At 34.1% G+C, this 23,848-nt stretch overlaps 2 protein-coding genes across 2 annotated transcripts in view; one reads left to right on the top strand and one right to left on the bottom strand.

Moving 5' to 3' along the window:
* LOC110094340 overlaps positions 1 to 17,692 on the top strand; it is a 34,525-nt gene extending 16,833 nt beyond the window's left edge. Inside the window, exons 7-14 of the mRNA XM_020819556.2 lie at positions 3,391 to 3,489; positions 9,619 to 9,803; positions 9,891 to 10,103; positions 10,239 to 10,511; positions 10,635 to 10,782; positions 11,452 to 11,585; positions 16,169 to 16,249; positions 17,036 to 17,692. Of these exons, the coding sequence (XP_020675215.1) occupies positions 3,391 to 3,489; positions 9,619 to 9,803; positions 9,891 to 10,103; positions 10,239 to 10,511; positions 10,635 to 10,782; positions 11,452 to 11,585; positions 16,169 to 16,249; positions 17,036 to 17,125 (1,223 nt within the window). The 3' untranslated portion in view covers positions 17,126 to 17,692. The remainder of the gene's footprint in view (positions 1 to 3,390; positions 3,490 to 9,618; positions 9,804 to 9,890; positions 10,104 to 10,238; positions 10,512 to 10,634; positions 10,783 to 11,451; positions 11,586 to 16,168; positions 16,250 to 17,035) is intronic.
* Positions 17,693 to 19,603: 1,911 nt separating this feature from the next.
* LOC110094345 (NADPH-dependent aldehyde reductase-like protein, chloroplastic) lies at positions 19,604 to 20,606 on the bottom strand. Its single transcript, XM_020819563.2, has one exon. The coding sequence runs from the start codon at positions 20,604 to 20,606 to the stop codon at positions 19,659 to 19,661; it is 948 nt and encodes a 315-aa protein (XP_020675222.2). The 3' UTR covers positions 19,604 to 19,658.
* Between the last annotated feature and the right edge of the window lie 3,242 nt (positions 20,607 to 23,848).

The raw sequence follows: 23,848 nt of genomic DNA, 5'->3' as shown, positions 1-23,848 counted from the left end.
TATATGCTCCAAGTGAATATCATAATCTTCTAATTATTGCCAGTCATAGGATTTATGGAACATAGCCCGCTGCAACAACATACTCAACTTTTGCAGTTAACAAAGCAATCAAATTTTATTTTCTGCCGGACCAAGTATAGAGTAACCTAGGAATTATCATGTCCTGAATTGCTCTTTTTTATCCACTTTGCATGCTACACTAATAACATTTGACAACCCAACGAAATCATGAGTAGGATAATTGATGCAGTATATTCACAAGATCATGGCATGGATACAAACACTAGCAATATTATATATCATCACTATCACTATCATTCCAAATTTCAAAGCAATAACGCTTGATCATGACCTAGCTGGCCCCTTCATCCTAGAATTTAACAAATACTCAAATTACAAGGCATCTCAACCGTTTATACATGCATGTTCAACCCTCATTTTCCCTCCAAGCAATCAATATTTGTAATTTTGCATTAAATTTCTCTCCAAATCCCCTTGTTCAGCCACTCAAAATAAGAATATGAAGATTTGTTTGCAATTGAAATAACTTTCCTTTCTTTTTTTACCTTGGTTGAACCTCAACAAATGGAATTGTGTATTTTAGCTTTGTATTCTATATAAATATGGATTATTGAATGAATTACAAAGTTGATTGATCCCCTTTGATGAAGTTTGGTGGCCAATCCAAGACCTTTGGACGTTGGTGAATTTTAGTTATCTTTGTGTTCTCTATCCCTTTCTTCTCCCATTTTTCTACCCTTCATCAATCTAAACTGTCACCCTCTACTCTCTTATTACCCTAGAAACCACCTCACAACTTCTCAAGACTCTCCATCATGTTCCCTCTGCACCTAAAAAACTAAAATCCTGATAATTCCTCTCACGTTAACAGTACAATACCTCGGCAAGCCTTTTTCTAGCACTTCCCAAGCTATTACACAATCCTCACTCAATCCCTAAATCCTAATATTGCCTTCTGCACTCTTGGTCATAGCCTTCAAAAGCATTTATAAGTTCTCCTCTTGCAACCATGACAAATCAATTCCCTAATAACTTGACCTCTTGACCAACCCATAATTCACCTCACATCATAAATTCATCTATCCCCCACCTATTCAAAGGTATTCTCCTAGCATGTTTTCTTATCTAAGTCCTCTCGCCACAAACCCATCAAATTTTGTATTAGAGTTAGATTCCTCGGTTGTTTATTGGCAAGCATCCAAGGAGTTTAGCAGGCACAAAGCACACGAAGAGAAAAGAAACCACTGAAGCGATCAAATCATCTTCAGCAAGTGGTGATCTCATCTCCACTTGTGGGTAACATCTACATTCCCCTGCTTTTTAAATTCCTTTGTGGTATATATTTTTGCAATTAGAGATCCTGGATTTGGTAATTTAAATCATTTAGCAACTCTATGAGTTAACGCATGATCTCCAAGTTGTTTGGCACCACTTAACAAGCCCGCCAATTTTAGCATGAAATCTACACAACCCATTGATATTTGTGCTTGTGAGAGTGTGATCTACAAAATATTTTCATTTATCAACTATTTAAGGTATTTTAAAATATAAAAACTAAAATTATATTTGCTTATTGTTGACTTTTGATTTGATAATAGATGGAAGTGTGATTTACGTTCATACCACTAAATTCTCATATATTTACATATTTAACACTTAAATCTTAAGATTTACTTAGAGATCTTCCACAAATTTAAATTATGTAAAATATACTGCTAACATTAGCTTATTTAATTTTAGGGAGATTTACATACATACCATTTTATTTCATACTATTTACATATCTAACACCCAAAACATTAATATTACATGACTACCACTCATATACAACTTTAATATCAAATATACCACTTCTATAATTCATTTATACCATTCATACAATCCTATAAATCTTAATATTTCATTCCATGCATCCAAATTTGTTCAGTGGGTGTTAATCATGTAATATTAATATTTTAGGTGTTAGATATGTAAATAGCATAGAATAAAGTGGTATGTATGTAAATCTAGGGTGTTTGCTTGTTTGCTTTTAATCTCTTGCTCTGATTTCCTGTTAAAAATAGAGGAAATTGGGAACAAAACTCTTCTTTTTTATTCTCTTAATTCAAATACATGAATCTAGGTGCAAACCTAATCGGTTAGGTCCTGCACGTTTTAATGCAATGCAGAAAAGTTTCCTGATTCAATTATACGGGAAAAGAAGGCAGTGACTATCGGAAATTAGCCCAGCTTTCCTACCAGATACAGCTCAGAAAGGAAAAAGGAAATACATTGACTACTGCTAACTAAAAAAAAAAAATTGCAGCCCTTGATAAACACGTTACCATGATTTACTGGACTTTATTTTTGAATCTGAGACTTCCATTTCAACTTGAAATCCATAGTAGACATAGTTGATGCAGTTTCACTATTATCGGTAGAAGAAGTGGGTTTGTAATCTTTATTCAGTACCTTATGCTGTCAGAATCTGCGCAGCAGTAATAGCTTCAAGCTTTCAATTTCATAAATCCAGATGTTCGAGTAGCTTTTCACCTGCTGTATGTCAGATGTTTCTGCAGCATTTTTGGTTGATTGTTTGGAATTATATATATATATATATACTTTTGTATGGATATGGCAAGGAAATAAATTTATAAATCATTGGCTGATTTTGGATTAGGTTTTCACGCCAATCAAGTGTGGTGAAAATCACCTTAGTCTTCTAAAAATGTTAGACATTAAGGTTTGATCAAATGGATAAGGAATAAATAGATTTTGCTTACGGTTTCTATACTAATAGAGCTAATTTTGTTTTAAGATCAAAATAATCACCAATTATATAAAAGTAATAATTGGGTCCCCCAATTATTCAAGTAAACTAGCTCTTGAATGAGTACAATTCTAATATTTGTTCAGAAGGTTGATGGCTACTTCTGATGAGAGTATGAGACCAATGATGGTGTAGATTAATTTATTTGTGGTCCGAAATTATTCCCGGACTATTTGTTCAAAGCACTAGTACAATGAAGTGCCTTTTGATGTTATTTACAGATGATTTAGCATAGGAGAAGGGAAAAAATAGAATGGAATTGGTGAAGGGTTAGGAAATGAAGGCCATTGGGAGCATTTCCTTTTAAGTAATTTTTTCTATTGTAATATATCTGAAAATATGCTAGGAAAGCAAAAATATTTTTTCCTTAAAAATTTTCCATATCATTTACTTCAAAAGAGATCGGTTATTTATCCTTTGTCTTTCACATTGATTGATTTGAGTTTGATGCCTCTTGCTGGTTATATCTTATTTGTGTATTCTTATGATATTGCACATATCAGGCAAAAGGGTTAACTTTATCGTGCATTGCTCATTGAATGTCATTTTTGTATTAATAGGACATGATGAAATGAAGGCATTCAATTCATTGCCCGTTGTTGATGATGAAGATGTAAGATTCCAGGAAGATCTTGAAAAAGCAGTACGCCAAAGCCTTGGTTTGTAAAAGCTCACATCCTCATGTTTTAGTATGCGATGCCTCCATCCTACCATCCTCCTCTTCTTCAAAAAAGAAAAAAGTTATTTATAATTCTCCATATTCTATCTTCATTTAAAATTTGAGTGGGTTGATGTAGAAACCTAGTTTGATTTTACTCAAATACCTCTATTATTCTATATTAATTCATTACGTGTTTAGCTTATTTCAGGATATCTTCATGATTATCAGTACTGAAAGCAAAGAGATTATCAAAATTATTACTTTTTAGATTTACTTATTTTGATTAATTTATCTGCATGTTTGAATTTGTCATTCAAATTTGATTATTCCACACTTAGTAGAGTTTTTTGTTTAGTCTCTTGTTTGTAATTCCTACTGAGCTATTTTTAACATTCCAAGTTTGTTTTCTTTGATGCAGATAAATTGACTCTTCTACACTATGGATTTGTTTGAAGATTATAGAAAACTTGCAAACTAGATCAGTTTTTGGCTTGGCCAAACTAAACAAGTCGACTTATGAACCAATTTCAACTTGAATCAAACTTAAATTGATCTTAATATGAATCAAATTAAACTAGCTCGAGATCATATCAAAAAATATTTGTTTGTAATCATGGATGCATATAATCATATATACATATATTTATCTATGCAATTAGATTTGAACAATCACACACACCCAAAAAAAAGAAAAAGAAAAAGAAAAAAAAAATATATATATATATACATAATGTACTTATAATATTCATATATTTAACCAAACATAAACCACATCAAGAAGCAAAATTTACCTATTATAATGATACACCAATAATAGCAATTTTTCAATTATTTAAAAGTGAAGAAAAAATCGAGGATATAAAAATGAAGTGATGAAAGAATTTTTAGAAATAAAAATATTCGTGAGATTGAGAGATCAACAAGAGACCAAGAGACAAAGGAAGTGCGGAGTGAGTATGAAAATAAAGAACTAAGAAGCATATAAATGATACATTTATTGGCTTTCTCGAGAAGAAGTTTGTTAGGCCGGCCCAGTAGGGGCCGGTTGGACCGGTCCACTGGACCGGAGGAGCTCGACGAATCCACGTCGACGATCCGGTGGCGGTTGCCGGACACCACTCCAAGAACTTCTTCTTGGAGCAAGAACCACCACCTAAGAAAATCTTAGGATACAGAAATTCAAAAGAGAGAAAACTCTAATTTCATTAATCTCCAAAATCTTCCTCTTAAAAGCATGGTCTACAAGTATATATAGACAAATATCGAAGCATAAAAGGCTACACTCAATAAAAGAAAGCAATATTTATATATAGCCACATACTATCAAATGGACTTAATATAGCCTGAAGTTTAATATGATTGATTAGCTCAGCTCCGGCGTCATACTACCGGGGTAGGAGGAACTTCAGGCTCATAACAAGATGACTGATTGGCCACCATAAGGAGGTGGATTTGGTTGGCTAAACCGGTCTGGATAGGTCCATCCAATGTCCATTTGTCTACAAACCTTCAATATCTCAAGAGTAGTATAAGCAGATGGAATAATTGTGATTGTGAAAGCATCTTGGACCAAAGATGTTTCTTTCAGCCATCTAGAGGAGAAGATAAGAGCTTCAAGATTCCAACCATTGAGGAGATCTTTACATGTAATTGTTTTATCAATGATGGTGAGCGTAACTATTGTCTTGTTCGGAACATTGTGAATGAATAGTTCCGGTTGGACATTTGGCTCCGGTAGGTTATCCATTTTTCCCTCATCAACATCATATGCGAGTTGATCAATATCAAGAACTCCACCGAACATGTCGTCATCATACACGTCGTATACCGGCTCATCATAGAGAGGCAAAGACAACGGATTCAGCAATGGATCTTCAAATTCTTCAAAGCCGAGCTCGATCGAAGGTGTGGTAGAAGACTGACGAGGTGGTCTGTCAAATACGTCTTCGCGGATAGAAGAGATCTAATCATCTCGTGGATGAATGCCATCAAAGTCCTGGGCAAGGGGGCTCACGTCCTTCCTTCGTTCAAGCCTCGACAATCGTCGTTTGAGTAGGGCAATTTCTTATTGAAGGTCTTCAATTTTGGCTTCTTGAAGTGGTCGCTGTAACGTCCATCCAAGAGGCATCTTGTCAGACTATTCTTGGAGATGTTGTGGAGAGGGAAATGGGTTGTCCTTTAGGAAAGAAATAGTATGATGACCTAAAAGAAGGTTGACAGCATATGAATAACTCCAGTTGGGTCCTACAAGTTGTGAAGGTGGCTGATAACAGCAAGACAGCCACGTTTGAAGGTTCTAGAAAGGGGTGAACACACGAAAACAGATCCTAATCTTCAGAATGACGCCTGACATTCACCGTCGAACAGGGCTTAAAATCTTGAGTCTTTGACGGTCCCCGTTTGGATCCCAGACGCACTTTCGCCAAGGATCACTGCTCACGGACGATCCACTCGGGCAACCCGAATCCACAGGTCACTTCAAAAAACTCCCTCGGTAGTTGGGCAACTACTGGTTTGCTCTTTCGAGGCTGAGCTGCTCGGAAACGAGAAGAACCTGATGACGCCAATCCAGACACTTGGGGGATTGGCTCTGATACCAAATGACACCGGACCGGAGGAGCTCGACGAATCCACGTCGACGATCCGGTGGCGGTTGCCGGACACCACTCCAAGAACTCCTTCTTGGAGCAAGAACCACCACCTAAGAAAATCTTAGGATACAGAAATTCAAAAGAGAGAAAACTCTAATTTCATTAATCTCCAAAATCTTCCTCTTACAAGCATGGTCTACAAGTATATATAGACAAATATCGAAGCATAAAAGGCTACACTCAATAAAAGAAAGCAATATTTATATATAGCCACATACTATCAAATGGACTTAATATAGCCTGAAGTTTAATATGATTGATTAGCTCAGCTCCGGCGTCAGGTTGGACCGGTCCAACCGGGACCGGTCCACGTTTATTCCAGGCGGAAGCCTGGCTGGGCGGAAATGGCAAGGGGGGCGGAACCCTCCATGGGCCCCACTTGGGGTTAATGCGATTTTGGGAGGGAAATTTTTGAATGAAGGGCTGTTTTAGGTATTTTGTAATTGTCCTTTTTCTTTATTGAGGAGTTATGGTGAGAATTGGCTCTCATCTTGAATTTGAGTTTTCTTTTTGAGATCTAGGGTTTGTCTTGGCTCTTGGCGTTGCCGGAGATAGTGGAGAGTTTTTCCTTCCTCTCGAATTGAAGGAAAATTGTATCTTGCAAGTGCTTTTCATTTATTATTGAAATAAAAGTGTTTGCTTTGTTTCCCTACGATTCTCTATTGCGTTTCTCTCAGTTTTTCCACTGTTTGGGCTGTGTACTCGCTGCGGACAGTAGTTTTTCTTTGCTTAGGTTCTTGATTTGGGTTAGGTTTACTTGTGCAAACGAGTATTTCCTTTCAAAGTTTGTGCATGATAAGCAATTAGCATCAGTAACAAAAAAATAAATAAAAAAAAGCGAGAAGTGCATAAGAAAACCAACAAACCAAAAAGCATAAAGAGAAACACTAAGAAGAATCTAACTCTAGCGATAGAGAACTACGACTCATCAGCAAAAAGGAGAAACAAATGTTTATGCTTTTGTTATTATAGCATGTGCTGCATTAAAACATGAAAACTTAAGTTAATTTTTGAGTCTAAGCCAAGCACGCAACTCCATGATACAATGTGATAGTGAGGTGACACACTCAAGTTTATTTTTTTTATTTTTACTTTTTTTTTGTTTTCGTTTTTTATTTTTTTATGTTTTATTTTATTATTATTATTTTTTAGACACACTGAAGTTTATGCTTTGCAAGCAAGTGATACTTACGGCTAGAGCATCATTTTGGTTCGCTCCTAGAGCATCATTTTAATAATAGTCATTTTAGTAGTATTTTCTTCTTAACAATTAGTTATCAGAGTCAATGTGTTGCACGTTGTACATGTTTGATGGATTGGTGATTTAGAGGTACTAATTCTACGTGTTAAGGCTCCAATAATTATTGTATCTATGAATTAATTTGAATGTCAGAATATATATATATATATATATATATATATATATATTTAAAAAATAGTGTATAAAAATTAAATAAGTATAATTTTAAAAATAATTTGAAAATAAAAAGTCATTTAACTAGAATTTGTGCTTAAAATGATTAGTATTAGGATGTGAGAGTCAGGCGTCGATGTCGTTTATCAGTCACTGAGAGAGGAGATGAAAATACCTTCATTGCGAAAAAGAAAAGAAAAAGAGAATATTCGATGATTGGGTATTAAGTGCGGACGTTGATTTGGTGTTGTGAATAGGAAATAAGAAATTTAGTTTAAATCCCACCAAATACAAGAAATTATATTTAAAAATATTCATAAAATATTTAAGATACGCGTGTCCAATTTGTATTTAATATATTATAATCGGACACGTTTTCGGCGTGTCTGACACGTGTCAGAGCAGTGTCGGACGAGTGTCGTGTCGGAAACGGTGTCGGACATTGCACGCCTCTTTGAGGAGAAGTGTCGGTGTATCATAGGTGATAGTAAGCCAATTTTGCACTCTTAAGCAATTGGTTCATAAAGTTCTTAATGATTGCTTCGTTGAATTTACACATGAGGGGTAATTGGTTGTGGTCAAATCAATGTTGTAAAAAGCATTAAGTACTCTCAAGGAGATATGACTGACAAATGCTCAAGGGTCTAACCCTACTTGTTTATAGGGGGAAGGTGTTTGAAAATGAAATAATAATATCACTTATAAATAGGCTGTGTGCCTCTTCGAAGCCTACTGGAGTTGATGATGAGAACATTGATTACAAAATTAAGGGTTGCAGGAGGGGTAGAGGGTGTACTTGCTACTTGTAGTTAGTCGGGACAAGTTACAAAAATTATGCAATGTTCAAATTCATAGTTTTTGGCTGTATACTTTTGTAGCCAATACTTCAAGGGTCGATGGTGATTAGCATAATAGGAAGCCGAGTGCAAGATTGACAGGCTTGGCCAACGACTAAGTGATTGGCTAGGCAGTTAAGGATTGCAAGTTTAGCCCAATCGGGAGCCAACGGTTTGAGGAGCAGTAGCCGTTTGGTGATTGTGGGTATTGGTTGGAGGCTGAGCAAGTTCGAGTTTTACAATTTAACTTTAGCATGTGAGGTAGTTGGTTAAGGGTTTCAAAATATTCCTTGGTATGCTGTTCCAGTAAATAAGAAACAAGTTTGCTTTTGATATAATGAAGAGTTGTAACATCATGATATAAATGTTCCTTTTGTCGGTTTAATGGCTGGTTGATAAAATGACAAACAAAAGTGTGTTTTATTGATGTTTGCTGAACAAGAGAGGAGAGTAAGAAAAGCAATTGAGTGAATAAAATGAAAGAGAAAGGAAGGAATATGATAGAGAGATGAAGAAATACTAGTGAAATAGAAGTACTGAAGTTGAATGAAATACAAGTGAGAAATATTTGTATATTGCATCGATCTTCGGACTAGTGCAGTTATTATCTCCTGAGCAATCACCGAACCATATATTGTCTTGTTTTATGGTGTGTTCTTTCTTGAAGATTTCATTTTCCATTCTTGATTGTACTATTGCTTTGGACCACACGCTTTTCCTTCCCTTAATAAAATTTTGAATTATATGCGATATTGTTGTTTTACCCAAATTTATATTAAGCTCAACTTAGGTTCCACATACTTTAGTTTATTCCCCCACCACCACCGCACACACATAATTTCATCTTTCTTGTCATACTTTGTTACTTGAATTGCTTATGTATTTATTTTAATTAAAGTGATCTCTTACTTAAAGAACGGATCATTAGGCAATATGCCAATACCGATACCAATGTTAATAAATTTCACATTATGCCATAAAATCTGTTATGGCAGTGTATTCCTGATGAAAATTTTCAATTGTAAGATAAAATTTCTATTTTTTCATGCCTACAAGCTTCCTGCATGAACCCATTGTCTTATATAATAATAATAATAATTCTTGTTTATCATCATTGTCTATTGGCTGCTAAGGGTATTGTCATTCCTCTAATATCTCATGTATAATTGGCAAGTACTTTCAACCTTCCTGGATGAGTAGTAGCTGAGTGTTGATGCATTTCTCAGATTCTTTTCAAGCAGAGAGGAAATTACCTCTTGCTCCTGTCTTAGGATCGTCTCAGCAAGGATCTTCAGAGTTGGGGAACTCTACTAAGGAAACTGCCATTACTTTTCCGGACAAAGATGTTTATGGCACTGGTCTAACGAATGCAATTGGTGAATATAATTGTTTTCTGAATGTAATAATCCAGGTAATTATGAGTTCTACTATTTCCTTGTTTGCAAGAACGTAATACAATATCATTGTCTAATAACGCTCTTTGATTCTGTCAAACTAGTCATTGTGGCATTTAAGGAGATTTCGAGATGAGTTCTTGATGAGATCATCAGTGCACGCACATGTTGGGGATCCCTGTGTTGTCTGTGCACTGCATGATATCTTTGTTGCTTTGAACAACGCATCTGGGGATAGCCAAAGGGAAGCTGTTACACCTACACATTTGAGGATAGCATTGAGCAACTTGTATCCTGATAGCAATTTCTTCCAGCAGGTTAACTGATCTAGTCATCTTTAAACTTAAAAGCTTTTCTAAAGAAATTCACTGGGATAGGAAATCAAGCTTTCTCCCAATGAACTCTGTAGGGTTAATTCGGATTTATATATTTACTTGCATTTAATTTTACAGGCTCAGATGAATGACGCTTCTGAGGTGTTAGGTGTAATCTTTGACTGCTTGCACAAATCATTTACACGTTCTACTCAATGTGATACTGAATCAGAAGAAAGCAACCTTATGGGCACTTGGGATTGTGATAGCACTACTTGTATAGCACATAATTTATTTGGAATGGACATATTTGAACGGATGAACTGTTCTAGCTGCGGCATGGAGTCAAGGCACTTTAAATATACCACTTTTTTTCATAATATCAATGCAAGTGCACTCAGGACAATGAAGGCATGATTTATATTTTCTTTTTTCCTTCTAGCAGTCTGTTACGTGAATTCCTTTTACATTATTAGTAGACTTCCATTTTCCTATGAACCATCGGTCAAAACTTTCTCAGTTCTTTTTGTACAGATTGCTTCTGTGGACAGTTCATTTGATGAGCTTTTAAAAACTGTGGATATGAATCATCAGTTGCTTTGCAATATGGAGTCTGGCGGGTGTGGAAAGTTAAATTCTATCTTTCATATCCTTGCAGCACCACCAAATGTTTTTATAACCGGTAATTTACGGTCCTTTAGACTGTTTTAGTGTATTTTTGTTCAGGGGTGTAATAACTTGCTTAAAGTTTGTTTAAATGGAGGCCTAGCTGAGAAAATGTGAAGAGACTTAAAGTCTTATAATATTTATACTTTATAGACAACTATGATTAGGGCTAATTTGGAACCAAAGGAACAATATGTGATTTATGTGCTAAAATCTGGTTCAGAACATAAAACCATTTTGAATTTTGTTTTATCAACTATGTTTTTTAAACAAATCTGGTTTATAATGTGAAATGAGTATCTACGTGAAAAGGTTGAAGTTGTTCCAATGGTAGGTAAGATTAGAGAGAGTTGTCTTAGATGGTTTGGTTACATAAAACATCAGCATTTTGATGACCCTGTTAGAAGAGTAGATGTATTAGTAAAGGTAGACATAAAAAGACTTGTTTATAAAGTATTAGGAATGACATTTTTTTATTAGATTTAAATGGAATTTGACTCTTAATATTACACAATGAAGAAAAAGAATTCATGTAGTTGACCCCATATAATTGGATAATGGCTTGTTATTGCTATTGTTGCATGTTTGTCACGGGACCTACAGAAGGCATTTACACCCTTATTGTTTGCATGCTGACTTTATGTGTAAAATTAGGTGCTCATAATTATAATGTTTGCTTCTGCAGTTTTGGGATGGCAGAATACTAATGAAAGTATAGATGATATCTCTGCTACATTGGCAGCCATTACGACTGAATTTGATGTAGGTGTCTTATACAGCGGTCTCAATAAAGGAAGGAAGCACTCTCTGGTATCAGTGGTATGGCTTTTTATGCTCATCTCAGTAGGATTTTCAGTTTCAGATTTGATATTTGTGTTCTTTTCACTCAACTGAATTAGATGTTAAACTTTATTTTCTGTAGCAAGTGTAGGAATAAAATTGTTGTTGTTATTGTTGGCATTGATATCGAAGTTGGTATTGAGATGGATAATTTATCTATTACCTTGAATTTCTTTTCAATGGTACTGATGTGGGCAGCATAAGTCGAATGCAAGCGTCACTTTTTTCTTATGTCAAGAATTATGACGGGTTTCATCGGAATGATGGGAAAATAGCATAAACTATTAGTGGGTGAATATAAATGAATGTCTGAACCACTGTGTTTCAAAATTTAGTTGCCGTTTAACTGTTTATGTCAAACTAGTTATGGCACTGGTTTCAGCAAATAGCATACCATCTGGTTAAAATAGCATGGGCCAAGCCACACTTGTGCCTATTTCGTGCTGCCGTGAATAGTTCATTCTGGCTACTTTTCTCAAACTGCATAGGGTATGTCTTCTACTTAAAAATTCTTGTCACTTGACAGTTGGAGAATGCTTAGACATCACATGAACTTAAAGATGCCTGTTGTACTGGATACACATTGGACATGCATATACTTAGATATAGAGGCACATTGTATCTAGCAGGCTGTTTGTTTCCCCTTGTTTCTTTTCCTGCATATCTTGGATCCTTGTTTGACAAAGGTGAGAGTTCAGGTTTGAGATAAAATATGGATGCCCCATGAGTCTGTCAGTGATTGTATTGGTTTACAAATCTACTCTATGCTTTATCTTTTTCATTCTCAACTCCATCAATTTAGCATTGTGCTTCATGTTGACAAAATATTATATGTTCATTTCTTTTATGTTAAATATGCTCTCATGTATTTGTATGGTACTGCAGTATTTAATCTCTTGCCCCTAGCAGTGCCGTAAGATTTCAAGATTAATATCAGGTTTCCAGTGTATGGTACTGCCACTCCCTGACGGCATAATATGACGGCATCGTATGATTTGAAGATTAATGTTAGCTTTGCAGTATTATGTTAGTAATATTAGATTCTTTATCATTTCTACCAATGGAGGGAGTGGCATCTATGAAGATAAGATGGTGAAGAATAGTCTTAAGTGATTTGAGCTTGGAAAATGACTTGTAGAAAAAGTTAATGCTGAAGGATTATGAAAAAAAAAGTGGCAGATCAAATATAACATGGATATAAGGGCAAAATGATTTGTGCAAAATGGGTTTAGCACCTTCCTACTTGAGAATGATGATTTATAAAATGGATCTCAAATAGTTGGGATATAATGATGATGATGATGAAAATGATTCCCTACGTTAATGCTTATTATTGCACTCTAGATCAATTTCTTTCATTAATAAGCTGAGAAAAATTGTTGGGTTTTTTAAGGTTTCCAATTGTTCTCACCTCCTATAAAGAATTCTTGCCTTGTGTGGGAATCCTCAAGTAATTCCGGGATTCACATTAATTTTCAACCCTTCAAATGCTTCTTCTAATTCCAAGAATTGCATTAATATTCAGCCATCCTTTTCTGGAATTCTGATGACCAGCCTTCCAAATAATGCTCCTTATAGTTCCAAAAGGTGTATTAATATTGAGCCATATGTTTCCGGAATTCTGTTGTTCTGAATGGACACGCTAATTCAAATTGTTTCCATTGGCATATCCTGCATTCAATTTGGGATTTCTGGAATTCATTAATATTCCACCTGTTTTGTCTAGCTGCTATTCTACATGTCCAGATAGGTCTTGTGGTTATATGGAATTAATGGTTGTTGGGTCCCTCATGTTAAATCCCAACTATCCCTTGATACTTGATCCCACAATCAAAATGGGAATCCGTGGGAGGCTTACTTGGATCACGCCAATCTTTGTTAAATCCCAGCCGCCCTTGACACTTGATCTCATGGCTAGGATGAGAATCCGTGGGAGGCTCACCTGGATCACACTGATCTCCTTCCAGATTTAGGTGACTAATTTAGTAAGGATTATATTTGGGCAATTATGCATGATTCTGTAATTATTTGCTTTTTTATTAAGATATCTTGTATAGACCAATAAATAGACATCAAGTGATATGAATGTTTCAGTTGATAAGGTTGTGATATGAAGTAGATACAGAACTTGAAGAAAACTTTAGTTGAATATTCAATTTCAAAAAAATAGAAAATGGTCGAGTAAATGATGAATAACACTCAAGAACACTTTTTATTGGATTATATATGAAGGAAAAGATAAGATACAAGTGATCTACGATTAGAGAGGTAGATCGGCTCTCTCAATCAACCTAGACATCGCTAAGAAGCCCTCAAAGAAAAGAACTACATCAAAACACAAAACTCCGCAATAGCTTCCTATAAACCATAGACAACTCCCCCTTAAATAGCCCTAAAACACGAAATCATAAATAGAACTTTCTTAAATAATTAAACATGATTTAAGAAATCTTCCTAAAAGAATAAACATAATTTAAGAAACTTTCCTAAATAATTAAACATATTTTAGGAAATATCCCTAAATAATATATCTCTTATTTAAATCTAAATTGGAAATCTTTCCATAAATAATTTCCTCCTTATTCCCCTTCTTAACATCATGAATCACAAGTTTGCTGGGCCCCACAAGCGAGGCCAAAATTTTCTTATTTTTTGCTTAAGGTTTTGTCCAGCCAGATGGCTGGTTCGGTCCATGCTGGACCAGATGGCTGGGCTGGCCTCCCCCTCCAATTGGATCAGGTTATTGCTATTTTTTGGGGTGAAATTTTTTATTTATTTTTTATTTTTTTTATTTTTTTTGTTTTTTTTTTTAATTTTTTTTTGGGGTGAATTTAATTATATGGAGAATTGAAAAATAGTTTTTTGTTGCTCACAGTAATGCTGAAACTGAATTTTGGGCCATGACCCATAGAAGTTGTCAGTGGATGTGGCTTAAACGTCTTCTTGAAGGGGTACAATTTTTTACTAAAGATCTAATAATGATACATTATAACAATCAAATCTTAGTATCATTGCTAAAAACTTAGGTCATCATGGTAGGACTTAACATGTTGACAATAATAGGTACTTTATTACAGAGAAAAATTGAACACAAGATTATCAAGGTTGCTTACACTCCAACTAAATTACTAAATGCTGACATTATGACATAAGCTCTTAACAAAGATCAATTTGACTATTTAATTTCCTAGCTTGAAGGGAAGTGAAAGTCTTAGAAGAAATTCCAATGATTCACATTAATGTTCAACCCTTCAAGTGAAGCTTCTTCTAATTCCAGGAATTGCGTTAATATTTAGCCATCATTTCTGGTATTCTGATGACCGGCCCAAATGGTGCTCATTATAATTCCAAAAATTGCACTAATATTCAGTCATCCATTTCCGGAATTCTGATGATCTAAATTGTCCAACCTATTCAAATTGTTTTCATTGGCATATCCTGTTTTTAAGAAATTTCTTTAATTTTCAAACAATTTCCAGAAATTGCTGTAATATTCAGATTTTTTTTCTTTTATTTTAAGAACACCAAACGGTATATCATAAAATATATTAATTGAACCTATGATTTAGGAGATGAAACATTCTCCTTTAACCATTGGTCACGAGCCCTTTCACTATTCAACTTGTTTCCAAATAAAGGTCTCTGGATTATAAGTAATGGCTGTCTGTTTGCTCATGTGGGAATACCTCATACCTTTATTCATTTTTTTAATTAAATTTATGTTATTCGTTTGATATCTTTCCTTCTTCCCTCCCCCCCTCCAACATGAGAATTGCCCTTGTATTTTTTCTCATACAAGTGTATTTGTCACCCAATTGAAAATAAGAAAATTTATATTCTCCACTTTCAACGTCTATTTGTTTTCTGCAACTTCGTTCCAAGGCAATGTTTCTTCTACACCTTTCTTCCGGGAGAATAGTTCTTGTACAATTGGATTACTCTTTTGTCACCATTGATTTCCTTGTACTACATTTTAACCTAAAGGTTCATATTAAACGTTCATTCCTTAACAATAACCATGATTATTAGTTATTTATTCATAAATTATTGCAGCTTGTTTCTTGGCAGAAATCATGGCAATTGGTGCACCATTTTTGGTACTTCGAAATTCCAAATGTTCTTTCTAATCTCTTCCTTAATAAACATCTGGTCTTGCTATTAAATAATTGTAAAGAAGCATTGGAGATTGGAAATCATTTATTAAAGTGCGAAGTCATCTTATAGCAGTAAATAGCATTTTGGTGCATTCAGTGAGCAAATTGCTCCATAAAAAAGATTCAATACTAGTATAAGTTAAAAGCAGTAACAGAAGCATTGGAATACTTGTCTTGAACTTGCTGAGGTCAGTTGAACATCAGAAATTTCATCATATTTGATTGATAATCCTATGATCCATTGGTTATTATTTCGTGTATTATGTTTCTGTGGAAGCGACTGCTCAACTCAAATGACTTTGTCTTAGCCAATTTTCCTTCTTAGCAAAGCCGTTATATATTGAATGCAGTAGGTTTGATTTCAGTCTGGTACTCATATTAACTTTTTCTTTCTCCTTCAATGTTTAGGTATGCTATTATGGGCAACATTATCATTGCTTTGCTTATGAACGTGAACGTTGGGTTATGTACGATGACCAGACTGTCAAGGTAATCTTTGTGCTGAATAAAAATTTTAAAAATGGAAAAATGATCAAAATGGGCAAAAAAAAAACTATATATATATATATATATATATATATATATATAATTAGCCAATATGGCTAATTAGTACTGTTTGCGGTTTAATGCAATGGAAATAGGAATTAAACAACTGTTTCCAACTATAACTAAAAAGGATTTTAAATGAGTAGTATCTTGGTGCTGTGGGGCTATAATTTGAGTGGGAGGGTTGTGATGATGATGGCTTGTTGTCAAATTCTATAAAAAATAATCACTTATCCAGGGCTTAAATGCCAGATTGTTGTCATTCTTTTCATGATTTGCTAATTAGAGCTAATGTAGATCTGGAAAATGGAGAAGAAATTAAAGAAAGTTGTCTATACCAACTCATAGAATTGAAAAAGGTTGGTATTGGCGCATGCGGTGGTGTGATCTGGCTGGATTTAGGGAGAAATTATTCTGTGCGGACGCCGGATGCAACTCTACGTCCGGATGCTGCGGTACCTAGCGTCGGTACTGGTACCGAGCAGTACTGAGCCGCAGTACAGTAAAAGCGTGACGTGGTGCATTTTTACTGTTCTCTGGACGTCATTCGGTGTCCGTACATAATAATTTTTCGGGTTTGGGAGAATTTCTATAGATGAATGTTATCTTCAAGAAATTTTCTTGCGACCATAACTAAAATCCCGCCCCTATAATATAATATTCTTCTGTCTCTCTGCACTAATTCACATTATCGTATTAAGTTTAAACCAAAGTATTTAATGCTTCCAGGTTATAGGTCGTTGGGATGATGTTATTAATGTGTGCGAAAGGGGGCATTTGCAACCTCAATTACTTTTTTTTGAGGCCGGCGACTACTGAGAAATCAAGCCCTCATTATTTATTCCGTTTATTAAAACGGAAATTTTCCTTCCAAGCATCGGAAGCTCCAAATTGGTTTGGCTGTGCTAATTATCTCCGGTCCTAATAACCTTCCGAGTGCTGGACTGGCTTTCAACTCTCTAACCTGCAAGAACAAATTCTCTTGCGATTTCAGAGTTTTTGTGACCTTCAGCTGCCAGAAAAAAAGCTTTCGTTTAGCTACAAATTTTCAGTTTCAGCACCTCCAGCAAAGGAAAGTAGTTTTCTACCCATCGCAGCTACTTTTACCATTACTACACTGCCAGTCCTGCTAATTTTGATGCAAATGGCAGATTATTGGATGTTCTTCTGCGTTAAGTGATTCTGCTTCTGCCATATAATATATATATTATAGGAATCAGAGGTCTTTTATAGTTTCAAAAGTTGAAGTTTTGTGATCATGTCGGGAAACTGGAGCCCATGCCTTTCGTCTATATGAAGCTGAAATTATCGTTCGTATTTGCTTTTTTCCTGTATTTATTTTGCTGGTGAAATAAGAGGCCTATGATGCGACGATTATTATGTTTTCCGGTCTTCTTTCGTTGCTCTCTTTTGAAGCAGAATCTTAAGATCCAACACAATAAGTCTCTGGTAAATATTTTAGTATGTGTAAAAAAATATTATGTATTTAAAATAAAATAAGTATAAGTAATTAATATTTTTATTTGATTTGAATTAAAATGGATATAATATGGAGGTAATAGTTGCTGCTAGTAGTGGACAGTAAGTAATGAATTATGATTAAATTTGCAATATAATTAGAATTTAGTTAAATTAAATTATTTTGAATGTGCTAAGATTGAATTAGAGGGTAATTTAAAGTATTTTAAAATTTAACATTCATTTCTTTTATGTCAAATCAAATATTAACATTTTAAAATTGTTGTATTGGAAATGTTTTATACTAATTAAATTTCAAACCAAGCAAATTTTAAAATGCATTAATATCATTTTACATTCTCTATTTAGGATAATAATATAAAGGGATTTTTTGGGATTGTTTTTATCATTATTTATTTTATTTTTATATAAAAAATGTATTTGATATGTATATAATATCAAGGTTTTATTTGGAATAGTTTTTTAATTCTTAAAATAAAATTTTAGTACAAAAAATTTAAATTGTTATATTATAATTTTATTTTAGAGAAATTTACATACATACCACTTTATAACATCCTATTTATATATCTAAAATTTTAATATTACATGCATATCACATTATATTATTTTAATATCAAATATACCATTTATATTTCTTTCCTACCACTCATATATTTCATTTCTACCACTCATATTTGATATGAAAATGAACTATGGGTGGTATGTATGTAATATTAAAGTTTTAAGTGTTAAATATGTAAATAGAGTAGTATAAGATGGTATGTATGTAAATCTCCCTTTATTTTAAGCAATAAAAAAATCGTTTCAAATGAAGTCTAAATTAGTTAGTTAATGTGATGACGGTGGTGATTGCTAAGTAAGGTAATGATTTATGATAGTAATTTTGAAGGTATTTAACATAATTTAAAATTAATTTGATTGTTTATGAAATAGTTTTATTAAAAAATAAAATTGCATCAAATAAAATATTTAAAAAATAAAAAATAATCTCTAAAAAATCCTAAATCATCATATCCAAAATATAGATTCTCAACTTGGGCTTGTTTATAAATAAATAAATTAAAAAAAAAAACTTGGACTTGGTTTGATTCTACCTTTCATTTTGTAAAAGAGTTTTAGAAATAATGATTAAGAGAATGTAGTTTTCTAACAGATAATCAAATATCAAAAAGCTTTTCAAAATAATAGAAAAATGAAGTGTCCGAAAAAGCATTTCTATAGAATGTCTTATCAGACAGTGACCAAAAAATAATTTCTCCATTTCTAAACAAGAAAGGAAAAAAAAAAAAATTGATGAAACAAACAAGATCTTGATTTTTCGGTTGAGAGTTTTAACTACTAATTAAGAGACCTTAAGTTCAAATTTTATGTATACTATATGCAATGGCGGAACCCAATGGGTTCCAGGGGGGGCAATTGCCCCCCCTCAAAATTTTTTTTAAATTTTTTTTATATGGTGTTTTAGATAATTTATCCCTTTTTATTTATTTTTAGTCTTAATTATAAGGGTTTTCAGGCAATTGCCCCCCCTAAAAATTTTAAAATACTATGGTCTTTAGGTAATTGCCCTTAACAGGTCGAACCCCGCCAGGGGACACTGCCCCCTTGGACCCCAGACATATATATCTTATAAGTTTGCCCCCCCCGGTGAAAATTAGGGCTGGTTCCGCCCCTGACTATATGCATCTGAATTTATGATCTAAATATTAAAAAAAAATTCAGATTCATAATCATTAAAATCGCAGAACTCACAGCAAGATAACATAATCATCAAAACAAACAAAGCGCCAACCCGCTCTTCCAAACTAGAAAGAAAAAAAAAATAATAATAAAATACTGATAAGCAAAACATCACCGTATTTCTCCTAAACTAAACATAACCGCCATTAATTCTTATAACCTGACCATTAATCCACTCTGCAGCATCACCGGCCAGAAACCCCACCATCGGCGCCACATCCCTCGGCTCCCCCAACCTCCCCATCGGACTCAACTCCGACGCCGCCTTCACCTTCTCCTCCGTCTTCCCCTCATAAAACATCGCCGTCGCAATCGGCCCCGGCGCCACCGCATTCGCCGTAATCCCCGTCCCCTTCAACTCCTTCGCCATCACCCTCGTCATCACCTCTATCGCCGCCTTCGTCGCCGCATACGCTCCGTATCCCTCCCGTATCGATCCCACCGTCGACGACGACATCGTTATTATCCTCCCGCCGCCTCCCTTCACCAGCCTCCTCGCCGCTTCTCTACAGCACATAAAAGTCCCCTTCGCGTTCACATTGAAGACCCTTTCCCACTGGTTTACAGAGCTGTTTATTATATGAGGATAGGTTGGATCTTGGATTCCAGCAGTGGTAACCAGAATGTGAATTTGTGGGCCGAAGGCCTGTTGGGCTTTGTCGAACAAGGCCTTGACTTGGGCTTCGTCCGATACGTCGGTTTCTACTTTGATGGCCCGCGGGGGTGAGAGGGGGAGAGAGAGGGAGTTGATGGAGAAGACGACGGCGTCGGCTGGAGTCGGGTCGCCGAGATAGGAGACAATGACTCGGGCGCCGAGGGTGGCGAGGTGGACGCTGATTGCCGAGCCGATGCCGCCGGAGCCGCCGGTGACGATGGCTACACGGTCTTTTAGTGGTAATGGGTTGGTGTACGTGAGTGGGCCGTTGGGTGCTTGGGCCAGCCCGTTGCTCGTTTGGACTGTCCCGTTGCATATTGCTTGATGTTTGTGGGCTTTTTCTGCGACGGTGGGGTTGGTTGTGACGAAGATGTCGTCGGTAGTGGTGGTGGTGGTGGTGGTGGAGTGGGATATGGCTGCCATTTGCTCGTTGATGGAGTCCAATGGCATCTCTCTCTCTCTCTCTCTCTCTCTCTCTCTCTCTCTCTCTCTCTCTCTCTCTTTTCTTATTTTAGCTGATCTATAAGTACTTAAATAGAACTTATAGAATGGAAGGGAAGGTGGGTTCGGGGTGCTTTCTCTTGCTGGGCTCAAGGATCATGTGGTTGCTCAATGAATAAGGACAGAGCAGCTGGCTTCTTGTATTTATTAAAGTATTGTAAGTGGCCAAGCATAAAATAAATACAAGTGAAGTCCAAATTCAAATTTCAAAGATTTTTTTTTTGGAACAATGTTATCTACCTGCTACCAATCTAAAGGGAGCACTTGGCGGAACCTAGCGAGATCACCCACCAGCATTGGGCCAACACTTAATTATTTTGTCCACTGAAGAGATGAGGCCGTAGTAGAGAGGATTTGAACCCGGGATAGGGGGTTCCTAACTGTGCTTGCCCACCAACCACCCTAATTAAGCCTTCGATGGGTACTTTGAGATAATTAGATCGTAAAATCACACATCATATATATAAATTTTAAATTTAAGATATTTGAACTGAAAATCGAAGCTCTCAACCAATTGGCTAAAATAAGCTTCATTAAAAAAAAAATTCACATTTCTTAATGATAGGTCCAAAGTTTTAAAATATATGAATAAATTTGTGATTTTGAAGATATAATCCTGTCCCCTAAATCATGGTTATAGGCCTTTTTTAATCAAATTCAACATCTTGATCATATCAACATTATCATCAACCTTTTATTCTAGTATGTGGGGTTGGTTGCATGAATCTTTTTTCTTCATTGTGTCATATTTAGAGTCTAATACTCATTTAAATCTAATAAAAAGTATCATTTTTAATACTTTCTAACCAAATATTTTTAGGTCAAACCCTGCCTATCTTAACATAGATCAGATCTAATACATCTAATCTTCTAATCAGGTTATCGAAAGGCCAACGTTTTATTTGAACATCTTGATATAACATTTTACTGTAATAAATTCAACATCTTGATAATAAAATTTAAAATTTTACCATCTATATTAATTGATAATAAAAATTTATTATACTATGAATTGTTGGTTATGTATTTTTGGGATAATTTTATGCATAACATTAAAATTTATTTTGTTTATACAATAATCATTCTCTTATTTTTATTCATCAAAATTTCATCTAAAGATCAAAATTCATAACAATTCTTTAACTTTTTTTTTTTCTTTCAATTTTTTTAAAAAAATACTAAAAAATACAAGAATTTAATAATTCATTTTTAATATAAATTATATTTATAAATATTTATAATTTAAATGTCATCTATATCATTTATTCATTCTTTATACTTAAAAGGTGATTATCATTATGGGGATAGCTTATGTTATTTTATTCATGCCTTTATTTATTTGACTAATTTCTACTTGTGTAAGAATGTCCATCGGATTTAATTTTATTTAAATTATTATTATTATTTTATTTTTTTTATATTATACTAACATTTGAATAATGTTGCATTTTTTTAATGAATTTATTTTCTTGAGCTCATATAAGTGATCTTCTCATACTCTTATTTTGTATTAATTCTCTTCCATTTTTAATTATTTTAATATTATTAGGTAAAAGAGCATTACTTTTTTTATGTACATGAAGGAGATCAAAATTGGTGAAAAAATATATTTATCTTTATCGAAGCCGATTATTATATTAAAAAGAAAAAAAATATTTTAGGACCTTGTAATATAAATTATGCTAAAAAATAAATTAAAATATTATTAGATTTGATTTGAGATTAATGTTATATATAATCTATTAATATTATATTTATCTCATATTTTTATTCCCACATAATATTTTTATTTAATTTTTTTAAATGTTGTTGAAAAAATTTAAAAATATTCTTATTTTAAATTTGTATTTCTTTATTAGAAGAAAATTATATTTATCATTCTTATATTTCATGTAAGTAAACTGTCAAAATTTTAAATTAAATGTATGGTTTTTTCTTTGATATTGAGAAAATAAAAATTGAAAGAAATAGAAAAATTGATCATAGCGTGTAAAACATTTTAAATAAAAAAAAAAGTGTTTTAGCATTGTATTTCTATATTTGGGTCCGATCAAATGCAATTTCATAAATTCGTACAAAATGGTACAAATCTTTATATATAAATAAATTATAAATTTTTTAATTAAATTCAGGATCATACCAACTCAGATTTCAATAAACTTATAGTCAAATTGATCAACTTAACGGGAAGAACCACACAAAAACAAAATTAGGAATCGATTGGACTAAATGGTCTTTTCATTTTGCATGTTTATATTCAAATTAGGTGTATCAAAGAGATGAATTTAGCAAACCTATGATTACTTAATTATGACATCATTAAATCACTTAAATATTAAAAGAATAATCTATGATAAAAAAAATCAATATGATAACTTTGATGAAGTGTTTCAGATTATTGTTATATTTATACGGTATGTTACTTCCAAAATATATAAATAAGACTCCATTGTCGTATGCTTTTATTAGTAATTTATACGGTATGCTTTTATCACTTGATCGTCATAGTTATTTCACCAACCAATCGTTGCCATTGAATCATCGCTTGATTTCCATTGTCAAATTGTCACCTGGAAGCCAGTGCGAACCACCATCACCGAACTACTGTCGTTGGATCATCATAGTTTGTCATCGGACCACCACACGATTGTTATCGTTGGATCACCGCTTGAATATCTTTGCTGGACCACCTCTGGCGAACCATCACTACCTAACTTACTTTGTCGCAACACTGCCATTATTGGAACTCGAATTTTAGACAATCGTAGCCCAACCTCTATCAGACCACTACTATCATTGACCACCACCCGCCAACCTTTATTCTTAAACTGCAACCACCTGAACTTCTTCATTACTCAACCTCCATCTATAGCCGAACTATTGTCACTCGACCACATTCTTCTGAACGCTTGTTACTCCTTATCGACTCTATAATATTCTCCACCAACAAGTTATACTATTATGATCCTGAGGGCAGGTAATTCTTTGTAATTAATGATCACTTAATTGAATTATTTCGGTTGGGCTTGATCCATGACTTTTCTCTTTTATGAATTTCCCATATAAAACATATCGTGTATTATGTATATTGAGTGTATAATCCTCGTACAAAACTATAACATAAAACTCTCTCTATTGTCAGAAATTTTTTGGCATATAACAAA

Source organism: Dendrobium catenatum, unplaced genomic scaffold (genome assembly GCF_001605985.2).
Source record: "Dendrobium catenatum unplaced genomic scaffold, ASM160598v2 fragScaff_scaffold_853, whole genome shotgun sequence".
NCBI lineage: Eukaryota > Viridiplantae > Streptophyta > Magnoliopsida > Asparagales > Orchidaceae > Dendrobium > Dendrobium catenatum.
This window is presented reverse-complemented; position numbering and strand designations above follow the sequence as displayed.